We start from the raw sequence: 14,774 nt of genomic DNA on the forward strand, positions 1-14,774 counted from the left end.
CCCTTTGCCCTTGTAAAACCTCCCCTCCCCGACCCCGTGGGGCTTGCAGGGACAAGGCGACCGACTGAGCTGAGCTGCTTATTTATTGAAAATAAATGACAGAAAAATCTGGCCTTGTCTCTGTGCACACCTTGGGGCCTGGTTCGGGCCCCTGGGGACAAGCATCTTAGTGTCATGCAGTCCAGGAAGCAGCCACCTGTCCCAGGGCGCGTGTGTGGAGGGACCCGGGGACACAACCCAGGGCTCCCGGCCACCACTCACAGCTCGGCTGTGCCTGGGGAAGGGGACGGAGGTAACAGGCATGGCTGTTAGGCTGGGTGGGGGCGGGGGCGGGAGGCTTGGAGCCCAGGAGGCAGCATGGCAGCCAGAAAGCCACAGGGCTGAGCCTGCCCCTCTGGTTTCCAGAGGGGGTTGGGACCCTCACCCAGGTGTCATCTTTGGAAGCAGAAGACCCAGCCGCCCCTGGGAGGAGGCGCTGGAGGGACAGGGCAGCGGTGGCCCCGTCACCTCAACCCCAGGCTTGGAGAGGGTGAAGACTCCATCCTGAGACCCCCCAAAGCCTCGGCCTCACGGTTCAGGAGTGGAGAAAGACGGTCTCCCCCCAGGGTGGGTGGTGCTGGCCCCTCAGGTGTCCTTGATGTCCCCGACGTCCCTGAGGGGCGCCTCGTCCATGATGCTGCGCACCTGCTCCAGACTCTCTGCCTGGCGGATCCGTTCCAGGCGCACCTGTGGGGGCCGGCGAGGGAGGCAGAGGGCCCTTGGTGGGAAAATGCAGCCTCCACCCCATCGGCCAGCCCCCTGAGGGGCAAGAGCACGGGACCAGTGTACCCATGTACCTCACCTCTCCCAACCCCCAGTGAAAATGGTTCAAGGGAAGAAATGGATCCTAAGAGAGCAGCCTGAGGAAGGGTTGGCAGGGGCAGGTGGAAGTGACGTGATGAGCACGGGGCACGTCGGCGTGCCAGGCCCTGGGCCACGGGCTTCGCACCACCGACAAAGATGGAAGCACAAAATCTTCAACGTTTTTTGAGCACTAGCTCAGAGGAAAGAACCATGCCAGCCCCAGAGGGAGGGAGAGGACTCTTCTAACTGGGAGACTATCCTTGCAAGACGGAGGACAAGTCACCTGGAGTCATGCCAGTCTGGTGGGGAGGGGGCACGCCGTACCTGCAAGGCCTGGGACAGTCGTACAAAATCCCTCTGCACTTGCTCACTGGTCTCCAGCTCAGCCTGCAGCCGCAGCATCTTTGCCCTCTGTTCCGAGAGGAGGTCTGTGAGCTGGGCCTAGGGGCACAGGACGCAGAGCTAGGGCCCTGGGCTGAAGAAACAGGATGTCTGGACAGGGTAACCCCTTCAATATCGCCCCCGATCCTCACCTCTTCTGTGCGGCCCGAGCCCAGTGGCTGCCTCAGGACTTCCTGCTGCCTGGCCTAAGGGAGACATAAAGGGCAGCAGGGGCTGGTGAGGGTCCTCTCCACGCTGCCACCCTCCTCCGCCATCCCGGCCTGGCCCGGGTCCTGCCTCACCTTGCTCTGCTCCTGCTGGACCCGCTCCATCTCCATCCTCAGGCTGCACAGGGAGGCTGGGAAGTCAGGCAGGGCCAAGGCGTCAGGCCCACAACCTCTCTCCTTCCCCGCCCCGCCCGGCCCAGCACAGGCTCCAGCCCATACTCACCCTCTAACACCTCTGTGCGGGAAGGAAAGAAAGAGAGGTCAAAGCTCATCATTCTCGCACTGCATCCTCTCTCCCCTCCTGGTGCCCAGGCAGTCCCCGAGGGGGTGGGGACTCAGCCTCCTGGGGAGCGAGGGTGGGGTGGCTCGCTGCCTCCTCCCTCACCTGTCTCCTCCCGCTGCCCCCTCAGCTGCCCCTCCAGGCTGGCCCTCGCCGCCGTCTCTTCCTCCAGCGCCTCCCGCAGGGTCACGATCTCAATCCGCAGCCGCTCGGCCTCGTGCTCCTGGGCCTGCTGGTGGGCCCGCGCCTCCTGCTGAGTGCGGCGCACCAGCTGCCGCAGCTCCTGGAAGGATGCAAGTCACGGGCTGGGTGCGGGGCCGGCCAGGGGCCAGCGGCTAGAAGGGGATTGTGGGGAGGGGAAAGGAAGGAAAGAAGGAAGAAAACATAACAGAGGAAACAACCCGAACACCCATCACGGGGAGAGTGGACAAATACCCTGGGACGGCAGTGAATGTTTTCCCACAGCACAACCCGGGGTGGAGGACCTCAGGAGCGGTGCTGAGTGAAAGCTCCAGGAGACTACCCAGAGCAAGATTCTGAGTTTTTATAACTAAAAACAACTAAAATTAGCACTCCACGGTTTAGGCAGACGTGTATATGTAATAAAAAGGATCCCAGAGAAGGGCAAGGGAATGATAAAGCTCAGGACGGCAGGAAGAGAGCCAAGGACCACGGGGCGGGGCGCACGTAAGGCGATGTCAGTTACAGTTCTCAAGGTGGGCAAGGGTTCCGGCTGACGTTCATATTTTTAATAAATTCAATCAGCAGAGGCCACACACAGATCAATGATGACAGCTTGTTATGAACCAAAGATGATGATGAATTCAATTTTGTGGATCTCATGTCACTTAAAAATAACAATCCAAATTACTGCTTCCTTTGCATCAAGCATTCTGTTAACTCGTTTTCTCTCTGTGCTGATGCTGGGAGGGGGGTGTGGTCCCATTTGGCAGAGGAGGAAACTGAGCCTTAGAAAAGCTGAGTGAGTTGGCCGTGGTGACGCAGCTAATACACAGCAGCCTGGGTGCGTCCCCGACTCCCGTGGCCCCAGGCCAATGCTTTGCTGTGCGTGGAGAGGAAGGGCCTGTCCCCCGCCTTACCAGCAGCGAGCCGGGCAGCGACTCCTCCTGGCCCTCATCCTGCTCCAGGCCCCGGGGGACTGAAGACGGCGGCTGCTCAGCCCGGAGCCCTTGGTTTTCCTCAGTCAGTCGCTTTACCTCGTGGCTCAGGCACTTGTGCGAGGTAGCCAGCTCTGCCTGGGGATGGACAGTTAGGACGAGGCGATAAGGGGACAGGGGGTCTCCAGTCTCCCGTGAGGCCAAAGCCTGAACACTCCTCCCAGTGGTCAGGAATGAGAGCCAGGAAGCCCACGCCCTCCTTCTAGGCTGAGAAAGAAAGAAACACCCTTTAGTAAGCGTCTTTGGCTCCCAAGCTCTTTTTTTTTTTTTCCTGGCCACACCACGTGGCTCACGAGATCTTAGTTCCCTGACCAGGGATCGAACCTGGGCCCCCTGCAGTGGAAGCGTGGAGTCTTAACCAATGGACTGCCAGGGAACTCCCTCAAGCTCTTTCTACACCGTCCTCAATGACTTGGAGGTCACACAGTGGCAGCCACAGGCCACATCGGGTGTTTTATTTGGTCCATATGGGTGTTTTTAAACCTTAAACAAGGGGCTTCCCTGGTGGCGCAGGGGTTGAGAGTCCGCCTGCCGATGCAGGGAACGCGAGTTCGTGCCTTGGTCCGGGAGGATCCCACATGCCGCGGAGTGGCTGGGCCCGTGAGCCATGGCCGCTGAGCCTGCACGTCCGGAGCCTGTGCTCCGTAATGGGAGAACAGGAGAGGCCACAACAGTGAGAGGCCCGTGTATCGCAAAACAAACAAACAAACAAAAAAACCTTCAACAAGTACAACATTAAAAACTGGGAGACTACACACAAACATCCGGATCTCTGGCTTCTCCCAACAAATGAGAAAACCAGGCAGCATCAAGCCTGCACTCCCACGCACCATGGGCAGCGAGTCAAGGGGCACTAGCTCCCTTTACAGGGTCTCTTGGTTTGCCCTGCTACTCCTTCCTGCCTCACACGTGGCCCAGTTCAATCATCTGCCTCTCTGGTCTCAGGAAGTATCTGATTTTGCAATCCCTGCTTTTCATTCTCACAACTCTGTAAGCTAGGACCGATTATCTCAATTTCAAGGCATCAAGGCTGAGGCTCTGGGCTTGTGGGATTAGCTCAAGATCACAGTGAGGGTGTGGTGGGTTCTTCTGAATCAGTACCAGGTGCCCTTGAAACCCTTTTACCCTCCTGGCACCAACTCCAGGGCAAAGCCAGAGCGGCTGGTGGGGGGGGGGCAGGGGGCGAGGAAGGACAGGTGCCTCAACCTTCCACGTGGCTCCCTCAACCAATTCCCGTCCCACTCCTCTCCCTCCCGTCCCGGCCCCCAGCCCTCACCATCTGCAGCTGAACCCGCTCCTGGGCCTGGCTCACGGTCCCCTGCAAGGTCCGCAGCAGCTGCTCTGAGTTCTGGACCTGGGCCAGGAGCACCTGCATCTGTGGGTGGAAGGAGGGCAAGGGTGAGGCCAGGCCAGGAGGAGGCAGGGAGCGGAGGCCCTGCGGAGCAGAGGCTGAACCCACCTGCTTAGCGCAGTCCTCGTTACTCCGTCTCAGGCCCTCTTGCAGCTCATCCCGCTCCCGGCTGATGCTCTCCAGCTCCTTCTGCAGCTGCCGCCCCTGCCACAGACGCCGGCCTCAGCCCCAGCCGCCAAGGGGAGGCCTTCCCTCCTCGCCAGACCTCTCACGCCTTGCTCCCTGCACCTCGGTGGGCAGTGCCATCTTTCACCCAGTCGTTCAAGGCAAAGGCCCAGGAACGGATGCTGACTCTTCTAAGTCCTCCACTCCCCAGGTCCAACCCACCAGCAGTCCCTGCCCGGTGGCCTCCAAAGTGGATTCCAAATCCACCCATTTCTCTCCACCTCTGCTGCCATCTCCTGGTCCCAGTCACCACCTTTCTCTAAACTATGTCAAGCATCGCCCTCCCAACCGGTCACTACCCTGCTTCTCCCGTTGCCCCCTCCCCCAACTGCAGTCCATTCCCACCCAGAGGCCCCAGTGACCTGATAAAGGCCTGGAGCAGAGAAGGCTTCTCCCTGCCTGACACACCACAGAGGCTTCCTGCAGCTTCTCCTCTAAGATGCAAACTCCATGGCTGGCCCCAAGGCCAAGGCCGACCTCCTGTGACCCCTGCCTGCCTTTCTGACCTCATCTCTCTTCCCCTCCTCTGTGGCCTTCCTGCTCCTCAGACACACCGTGGTCTGTCCGTCCTCTGGGCCTTGGAAACTGCAGTTCCTTAGGTCCCCAATCTTCAAAAAGCACCTCACTTTCCAGCCAGGATGGTCTCCTGCATTGCCAGTCTCTACCCCATTACCCTATTAAGTCTTGTTCTGGGTGTCTCACCCAGTGACACTGTCTTCCTCATGTGTCCATGTGCATGTTTGGGCCTGGCTCCCTCACTAGAGGAAGCTCCAAGAGGGTGGGAAGTTTCTTCTTCACTGCAGGATCCCCAGCTCTAGCTCAGGGCCTGGACATAGTAGGTGCTCAGTAAGTACCTGAAGCAAGAAACGGATGCGTGCACGTCGGCTGCCCACTCCACCCACTCCACTCACCTCCACCTGCAGCTGCTCCCACTGGTTGTCTGGGACGAGCTGGTAACCAGGAGGGGGCAGGTAGATGCCCTCAGGGACCAGGGTGCCCGTGGACACCAGAGAGGCTGTCTCCTCCTGCTCGGGGCTCAGGCCATGGCGGGTGCGGGGCAGGGAGGCACTGCCGCTGGCTCCACCGCCGAGGGAGAAGGAGGAGATGGAGGCGCTGTCATCACAGTTGTGGGCGAAGGCCTCCGCCGCCGCACCCCCGTCTCCACTCAGCTCCTCAAGAGGCTCCAGTGGTGGAGATGGGTCCCGGGACAGGAGCAACTCCGCGGAGCCGTGCAGGGAAGGGGGATGCCGGGGACGTCTCTAGGGAGAGGGGGCAGGGAAGAGGCTGGGGGGCCAGGGTCCTACGGCGCCGCTTCTTCTCTCAGCGCCCCCTGGCCAACCCCTCACCTGGATCTCTTTTTTTTTTTTTTTGCGGTATGTGGGCCTCTCATTGTTGTGGCCTCTCCCATTGCCGAGCACAGGCTCAGCGGCCACGGCTCACGGGCCCAGCCGCTCCGCGGCATGTGGGATCTTCCCGGACCGGGGCACGAACCCGTGTCCCCTGCATCGGCAGGCGGACTCTCAACCACTGCGCCACCAGGGAAGCCCCACCTGGATCTCTTGGATCAGCTCCTCTGCCCTCAGCAATTTCGCCTTCAGCTCCTCAATCTCCTGCTCCATGGGCAACACGATCTCCCGCAGCTTCTCCGAGTCCTCGTGGGCCTGAGGAAGGGGGGTTGGGCAGTGACTGTCCCCCTCTCCCGACTGCAGGACCCTCAGGACTGTTCAGAGCTTTCCCTCTAAGCACATCAGCTCTTCTAATTCTCCCAAGCAGGCACCGTCCACCCCCACTTTATTTATTTACTTTTTAAATATTTTATTTATTTATTTTTGGCTGTGTTGGGTCTTCGTTGCTGCGCGCAGGCTTTCTCTTGTTGCGGCGAGCGGGGGCTACTCTTTGTTGCGGTGCACAGGCTTCTTATTGCAGTGGCTTCTCTTGCTGTGGAGCACGGGCTCTAGGCGCGCAGGCTTCAGCAGTTGCGGCACGTGGGCTCAGTAATTGTGGCTCGCGGGCTCTAGGGCGCAGACTCAGTAGTTGTGGAGCACGGGCTTCAATGCTCTGCAGCATGTGGGATCCTCCTGGACCGGGGCTCAAACCCGTGTCCCCTGCATTGGCAGGCGGATTCTTAACCACTGCGCCACCAGGGAAATCCCCACCCCCATTTTAGAGAGAGGAACACAGAGGCTCTGAGAGCTTACATGACTTGCCCCAGGTCACATGGTACAGAGCCAAAGTCACAACTACCTTCCTGTTGCCCACTTGTAGAGTGACATACATTTCTTTCCCAAACATCATGTATCCCGTTTTATCATAGAACGTCACATTTTTAGTTGGGCTCATGACCTAAATTCTAGAATACCATCTACATTTCTCAGCTTCCCTATAACTAAGCATGGCCATATGATTAAGTTCCAGCTATGAGATGTAGGCATATGTGTCAGGTGCAACTTCCAGGACAACTCCTCAAAGGGAGAGGGTATGCTTTTCTTTACTCCTCCTCCTTCTTGCTGGCTAAAATGTGGATGTGATGGCTGGTGCTCAAGCAGTCATCTTGGACCATGAGGCAGTAAGCTACCTATGGCAAAACAGCAACATAGGAGAAGCCTGGGTTCCTATTGACTTGTTGAGCTGCCACATAAGTCCTGGAATGTCTACCTCTGGTTCTAAGAAAAACAGATTTCTATCTTATTTAAGCCACTGTTATTTGGGCTTTCAAACTTTGTCCTAATCAATATGTCTTCCCATATTCCCATTACTGGCATATTTCTGGCCACTTCTTTTCAGTCTTTTCAGGTTTGGGATCCTGTCGAACTTGCACAGCCAACAGCCTCTGGACACCTCCACTTGGATGTTGCACAGGCTCCTCTGTCCAAGTACAGCCAAATCTGAAACAACTCATGATGCCGTTTCTCCTCCCATAAGCGCTAGATTGGCGAGAATGACACTGCTATCCACCCAGCTATCCAAGGCAGAAATCTGCCAGTCATCCATCCTCTTCCAAGTCATGCCATTTCTACCTCGTGAATCACTCAAAAACCCGTCTCAGACAAGTTCAGTCTAACCCTCCAAATCTCTTGTGTGCACAGTGGCAACAGGTAGGGTAAGCCTGCATGCTCTGCAGATGCCCACGCCGTAGATGGATGCAAGGCCAGGACTGGAACTTCCCGACTCTGGCCCTGTGGCTCCTTGCGCTGTACCAGGTAGCCTTAATTCACCGGAGTCCTCTCCTTCACCACCCTGTGTAACCGCTCCCGGAGGAACACTCTGAATGCAAGTAAGTAGCAGCCTCTGCTGGCAAACTGTGGGTTGGAACCTTCCTTTCTTGGGCTCCTATTTTGATCTGTGTCCTTCTAACCAGGCAACTTACTCCATCTGCCTGAGTCGCAGTTTCCTCACGTATAAAGTGAGGTAAGTACCTACCTCACAGGGCAGCTGTGTGAATCAAATGAGGGAAGATGTGAATTTGCTCTGAAAGATGAAGAGTTTGGTAATATGTGCTTCCTACAATTGTTCATGACAAGAATAATGGAGGCAATATACCACAGAGATTAAGAGCAAAGCTTTAGAACCAGACTGCCTAGATTTTAAAATCCCAGATCTGCTCCTTTTTACGTGCATAACCTGGGGAGAATTACTAAACTTCTCTGAGCCTCACCTTACTCATCTGTTAAATGGATCTAATGGGTCCCTCTTTTAGGGGAAAGACTGGGGAGACTTGAATCCGTCAAGCAGGTATTGCAATGCCGAGTGCATGAGAGGTATCCTTAAATGCTAGCTCCCTCCCCTCTACACGACATGACTTTTTTCTTTTTTTTGGCTGCGCCACGTGGCTTGCGGGATTTTAGTTCCCCGACCAGGGATCGAACCCGGGCCCCTGCAGTGAAAGCACAAGTCCCAACCACTGGACCGCCAGGGAATTCCCTACATGACTTTTCTTAATTTGAGGGGTAAACGCACCTGGCCATCCCACTAGTAAGTGGCAAGCCAGGACCGTGCTGAGTACAGGGCTCGTGTATGTTATACCTAGAATTATTACTGGGTGCCCTGCTCCCAGTGATGTGGCAGTGGGACACAGATAATCCCTCTGCCCCACGGTCACCTTTGGCTGCTTCAACATATTTCCAAATCCCTGAGGAGGGGGCGGGTAGGCTATCCCAACCCCAACCTTTTCCATCTGCTTCTCCAAGGAGTCCAGGGGGTGAGCCCTGGACAGCAGCTGCTTCAGGCGCCCCAGCTCCCGCTCCTTCTCCTCACAGTCCTGCTGCTGCTGCTGCCGCTCCTGCTTCAGAGACGTGATCTGGGCTTCATAGCTGCTGATGGAGTCTGGCGAGACAGGAAGGGCAGAGGAGAGGGAGGGTCAGTGCACTAGCCATACCTCGGGGCGAGCGGGGGGCGCTCCATCACTGCCGCTCTCTGCAAGGCAATTTACCATAGCAGTGATGACAGTGGACTTTGTGGTGGGATGGTCCTGGGCAATCAGTTCGCCTCTCTGTATAATGTCCTCGGCCAATGATTATCCCACTGGCTTGTTACAGGATCAAATGACGTGATATCTGGAAGGGGTTCAGCCCTCTTCCTGGTACATAATAAATGCTAAAGATAGGCTATCTGTTGCTATTAATACATACCGATAACAATCAAAATCTAGTAAGAGTCATAAATATTCACTCTGGACCAGACTCTGAGCTGGGCTCTGGAAATAGAGAAATTAATCAAACACAAACCCTGACACCAGGAGCCCACAGTCCAGTGAGGAAGACAGCCGTGGAAATAGTTACAAAGCAGTGTGAGGAGAGCTCATGAAAGGACCACTCCTGGGCTTGCGGATCCCAGAGGAAAGAGCCCCTCACTCTACCTGCCAGGCCAGGAGAGACACCAGCAAGTGGTAAAGGATGGAAAGGACACATTAAGTAACAGGAGCAAAGGCTCACAGGTGGGAAGGTGGATGGTGTGGCTGGGGCATGGTGGACACATTGGAAAAACTGGAGTGAAGATGTAGGAGGAGATGCTGGGAAGGGTGAAGAGGGTGGCCGTGAATGGCTCCTAAGGCCTTGAATGCCATGCCAAGGAGTTTGGGATTTATCCTACATGTCAGTGGGAGGTAAGCGGATGCTGGGCGGAACATGGTCATTTTTCATTTGCATAGTTATTTATTTTAACACATACTAACATTAGAAGTAAGGGTTCTGTTGCCAGACTGCCTGGGTTCAAATCTCCTTTCTATCTGTATGACCTTAGGCAAGTTATCTAACCTCTCTGGGCCTCAGAGCTTCCTCTGTAAAATGGAGATGGATAATAGTTCCTTACTCATAGAGATTATTATGAAGATTAAATACTCATAAAGCATTTAGCTCAGTGCCTGGCACTCAATAAATGTTAGTTATTGTAATTATTATTACTATTATTATTATTTAGGACACAGTTTCTTACAGGGACAGGAAGTTCCCTTTAAAATAAATGTATATAGGTTTTTAAAAAGTGGATCTATTTAAAGAACAATATTAAGTAGATGACAGGGTAAGTCATACAAGGACAACCATGTTGCACAGATGGTACATGGATGCCTGAAATGTGGGGAACCATGGCCCCAGAGAAGTCTGGAGCCAGGAGCAGCTGTTAGAAAGGGAAATGACATGGTGGGACGGGAACTGTAGGAAGTTTACTCTGGAAGTCAATGTCAAGGCCAGATTATAGAGGGAGACTTGTAAGAAGGCTGGGACAACAGTCCGGGGAAGTTGACGAGAGCTTTGCTACAGCAGTGGCCGTGGAAGCAAAGGGGTGGGATGCAACTGGGAGCTATTGCAGAGACTCTGGCCTTGGACTACAGGAGAAGGGGAATGGAGGAAAAGAAGCTGGGGGATCTGGGATAAGGGGAGCTGATGCGTCCCAAGTACAGAGGATGAGAGGGGAAGAAGTCGGTGCATGTGGGGCGGGGTTGCGGGGAGGTTGTGCGCAGATGCAGGGGTGTTTGGGGAAGAAGGGAAACCAGATGATGAGACTTACAGAGACTAGGCCCAGGGCCGAGTCTGAAGGCCAGAGGCTCAAACGAGTTCTCAGGGAACTGAGAAGCTGCTCACTTTCAGGGTTGATCAGTCATCAGTGAGGGACAAGAAATGACACGACATGGGGCCAGGGAACAGGTAGCAGCTCCGAGCTAAACTTAGCTGGAACTGACAGAGCTGCTGCTAGCGCAGGCAACGCCGCTATGCAAATTAGAAAAGGGCGCGTCTCCCTCTGAGCCCCTGGGTCTGCCCTGCGCTAGGCAGCCCTGCTAACCTACCCCATAGGTGTAGGTTATGCCCGCTGACCCCTTTCTTGTCATGTACTCCCCCTTATGGGGCTGAGGGAGTCTGGGAGGAGTGCCTGCCTCACCTTTCAGGATGGCCTGCAGCGAGGCCACCTCCTCTTGGCATTGCCGCTGCACTGCAGCCACAGCCTCGGCCTTCGTGCTCTCGCTCACCTCGGCCACAGCCTTCATGGTTTCCATTTCTGCCAGGGCGCCTGCCAGCTCAGCCCGAAGCCGGTCGAGCTCCCCTGACTCGGCCTCAACTTTTGTCCCCTCCGGAGTCTGGGGGTCCAGCGCTGTGAAGGACAGGGATCAGCCTCTTTTCTCATCACTCTCGGATTCCCAATATTCCCAGGGCATCAAATCCTCAACTTCTGCAACTTAGTACAGCAGCCAAGGTCCCTGCACCTTTACCTAGCCCCGCCCCCCTCACCTGGCCCCTCGCCTTCCCCGACTCCTCCTCACCTAGCTCTGCCTAGTGTTGCCTAGAGCCCCGCCTCTTCCTCCCTCGGTTCACCCAATCCCCTCTTTTCTCTGACACGACCCCTCCCTTTTAGTGGCTCGCCCCTTGTCCACCTGGCTCCTCCCCTCCCACACTGGGCCCCACCTCTAACCTGCCACTGGCCCTCTCCCTTGAATCGCTAGACCACGCCCCCTCCGTCTCCCCCCCCCACACACACCGGCGGCGTGGTCCCGCCCCTTTCTCCAGGCTCCCCGCACCACCCCCCACCCACCGACGCCAAGCTCGGCCCCGCCTCCGGCCTCGCCGCCCCTCGCGTGCACGGACGCATCCTCACATACCGGCCTCCGGCTGCCGCCGCCGGGCATCCTCGCCCGCGGCCGCCGGCGCAGGTGCCGCCATCGCCTCCGCTCAAACGGCGGGTTCCCGCACTCCCTGGTGACCGCGCTCACCGCTTCCGGGTCCTCTCGGCTGTTTCCGGATCCGCTCGGCTGTTTCCGGATCGGCCCTGGGCTCGAGGCTGAGGCCGGAGTTGGGGAGGGGTGGCCGAGACTCGGCCGAAGACTTCCGAGTGGACTCCCGGGCGCGGCCCCAGGTCCCGCCCCTCCCCGCCTTCTTTGTTGGGCAGCGATGCTCGAGAAGGACGCCTGCCGTTCAAACCACGAAGTAGTTCTTTCGTCAAAGGCCTTTGGGCGTCTCCGCGTGACCTTGGAAGCTTTGCTCAAATTACACGTCCTCCGGGACGCCCACTGCCTCAGCCTACGGAGGGCGAAGCTCTCGCGGTCTCTCCCAAGCCTCGGAGCTGACCCCTTTGATCGGTTCCTGGCCGCCCTTCCGCCTGAGCTAGGCTCACGTTACAGCGAATTGTGGTCTGGCCTCCTTGCACCTCCGCTTTCGTGGAGCGTCCTCGGGGCAGGGCTAATGGGTCGACTTCACTTTTCTGGGCGCCTGGGTCCCCGCGTAGTCAGTCGTAGAAGTCAGAAACTTCCAAGTCCCCATCCCCACTTTGATATTCAGCCGGTCACCGCTTCCTGCTAATCCTCCCTCCACCTCCCAGTGCCTCTCAAATCCCTCCTTTCCTCTGTTGGCCGCTGCCCTAGGTCAAGCTCTCATTATCTGTGACCTCTCCCCTCCAACAGCCGACCTGATTTCTCCCCTTGGACGGTGACAGGTAACTCAAACTTCAGTCTAGAGCCTTGATTGCCTTTCTCCCAAACCCGTTTCTCCCTCTGGAAAGTACATTCCAGGAGCCTGCAAGTCCTTGGTTCTTCGTGTCCTCCTGCAAGTCCTGTAAGCTCTACCTCCAAAAGACTGAATATTCCAGAACGGGTCCCTTTTTCTTCATCTTCAGCTCTGACACCTAGCCCCAGTCCCACCATCACTAGCCCCACCCAGCCCCAGTCCCCATCATCTCTTTCCTGAACTTCCACGCAGCCAGAGGCTCCCCCTGTGTTGCCATTTGGCCCCTTTAGTTAATTCTCAAAGCAATTAAGAGTGATCTTTGTAAAACAGGTCATGTCTCATTTAAAAATGGGCGAAGGACAGGAATAGACATTTCATTGATGTCGCAGATGGCAAATATGTGCATGAAAGAAGATATTCAACATCATTAGCCATTAGGGAAGTGCAGATTTCCTACTTGCACACCTACCAGGACAGCTAAAATTTAAAGAGTGATAATACCAAATGCTGGTGAATAGATGGAGAAACTGAGTTTCTCATATATTCCGGATGGGAATGTAAAACGGTATAGCTACTGTGGAAAAGGGTACGACAATTTCTTACGAAACTAAACATGACCGGGCTTCCCTGGTGGTGCAGTGGTTGGGAGTCCGTCTGCCGATGCAGGGGACGCGGGTTCGTGCCCCGGTCCGGGAGGATCGCACATGCCGCGGAGCGGCTGGGCCCGTGAGCCATGGCCGCTGAAAACTAAACATGACCTTACCTGAACACATCAAGCTTTTCCCCACCCCAGGTCTTGGCTCCGAAGTCACCTTCTCAGTGATGCCTTCCCTGACCACCCTATCTAAAGTAGCCACTTCTATCACCTGTCCACCATTAGATCGCGTTAGAGACTTCTCACCACCTGAAATTGTTTATTGGTTAACTTATTTATTATTTATTAACAATTGGTTAACCAATTGTTTACTGGTTAACATGTTTATTACCCCCTTTAGCCTTCTGTGGCCCCCAAGACTTGAATCAGAGCTCCATGAGATTAGGAACATTGTCTTTCTTGTACCCTGTTATTTTCCCAGCACCTAGCACAGTGCCGGGTAAATAAACAGTAATAAATAAATATTTGGTGAATGAGTGAATGAACACTTTCCTTACTGATCTCTCTGGCCTCCCTCCAACCCCCTCCCCTCCCCCACCCCACTGCAGCCTGGGTAGTTTTAGAAAATGCAAATCTGACCAGGTCAACTCCTAGATTATAAATCCCCAAGAGCTTCTTGCCCTCAGAATAGAGTCCAGACTCCCTGTATATGTGGCAGGGTTTCTTGGGAAGGGCATGAAATGATGCCTGTAAATAAGGTTCCGGTCAACTATCAGGCTTGGATTTTAACCCGAGACCCTGGGAGTCATTGAAGGCTGTTGAGCAGGGGAAGCACAGGGCTAATTCCAAGGAAACACTCTCTGTGAGGAATGTGAGGAATGTGGGTGGGAAGTAAAGGAAGTAGAGGACAGAGAGCCCACAAAAGAAGCTGTTGAAATGGTTCTGGTTGAGAAGAGTCCAAAATAGGAGAAAATTGACTCTAGAAATATTGAGGATAGAAAATGAACTAGCTTTGGTGACTGAGTACATGGGGGAAAGAGAAAAAGTTTCCTGTCACTCTTCCTAACTTCCTTCCCCTTTTTATTTATTTATTTATTTTAGTTGATTTACAATATTATGTTAGTTTCAGGGTACAGCAGAGTGATTCGGTTGTGTATATATATATTTTTTTCAGATTTTTTTCCATTATAGGTTATTACAAGATATTGAAGATAGTTTCCTGTGTTATACACTAAATCCTTGTTGCTTATCTCTTTTATGTATAGTAATTTGTATCTGTTAATCGCATACTCCTAATTTATTCCCCCCCCCCCGTTCATTTCCCCTTCGGAAACCATAACTAACTTCCTTCCTTTATACAACAAACACTTATTGAGCACCTACTGGATGCCAGTGAACCAGGCAGTAAAGAGCCCTGTTGTAGCACAATGAATAATCTAGGGCAGGTGGCTAATGAGAAGACTAAAAAATAAACAATCGAACTTTGGGACTGGGGCAAATGCTGGGAAGGAAATAAAACAGGCGTGTGAGGTTAATTTCAAAGTACCTGGGGTGTCAGGAAAGGCCTCTCTGAGGAAGGAATGTTTGAACTGAGAGTTGAGCAATGGAAAGGAGCCAGTGGAGTGAAGAGCAGAGAGTAGATCCAGGAAGAAGGGCAGTAAGTGCACAGGCCCTGAGTCAGGGGCAGCGTGGCGGAGAGTTGAGGTAGGAAATGTAGTCACGGGCAGCCTCCCTCAGGCCTTTGGAATATTTATTTTAGGCAGATA

At 54.8% G+C, this 14,774-nt stretch overlaps 1 protein-coding gene across 4 annotated transcripts; it reads right to left on the reverse strand.

The window, feature by feature from the left end:
- Positions 1-65: 65 nt before the first annotated feature.
- Positions 66-12,105, reverse strand: RABEP2 (rabaptin, RAB GTPase binding effector protein 2). 4 transcript variants are annotated; one of them, XM_060284931.2, is made up of 14 exons: positions 11,573-12,100; positions 10,858-11,067; positions 8,651-8,808; positions 6,036-6,146; positions 5,397-5,744; positions 4,369-4,464; positions 4,186-4,284; positions 2,832-3,116; positions 1,837-2,014; positions 1,675-1,686; positions 1,527-1,582; positions 1,377-1,430; positions 1,168-1,254; positions 66-726 (listed from the first exon to the last, which is right to left on the reverse strand). In XM_060284931.2, the coding sequence occupies exons 1-14, from the start codon at positions 11,631-11,633 to the stop codon at positions 625-627; spliced, it is 1,857 nt and encodes a 618-aa protein (XP_060140914.1). In that variant the 5' UTR covers positions 11,634-12,100; the 3' UTR covers positions 66-624. The 4 variants fall into 4 exon arrangements, with proteins under 4 accessions (XP_060140914.1, XP_030727493.1, XP_030727495.1 ...); XM_030871633.3 differs by having other exon boundaries at positions 1,168-1,284; positions 11,573-12,082; XM_030871635.3 differs by having other exon boundaries at positions 1,168-1,284; positions 2,832-2,987; positions 11,573-11,720.
- Positions 12,106-14,774: the final 2,669 nt, after the last annotated feature.

This window comes from Globicephala melas, chromosome 15 (assembly GCF_963455315.2).
Source record: "Globicephala melas chromosome 15, mGloMel1.2, whole genome shotgun sequence".
Taxonomy (NCBI): Eukaryota; Metazoa; Chordata; class Mammalia; order Artiodactyla; family Delphinidae; genus Globicephala; species Globicephala melas.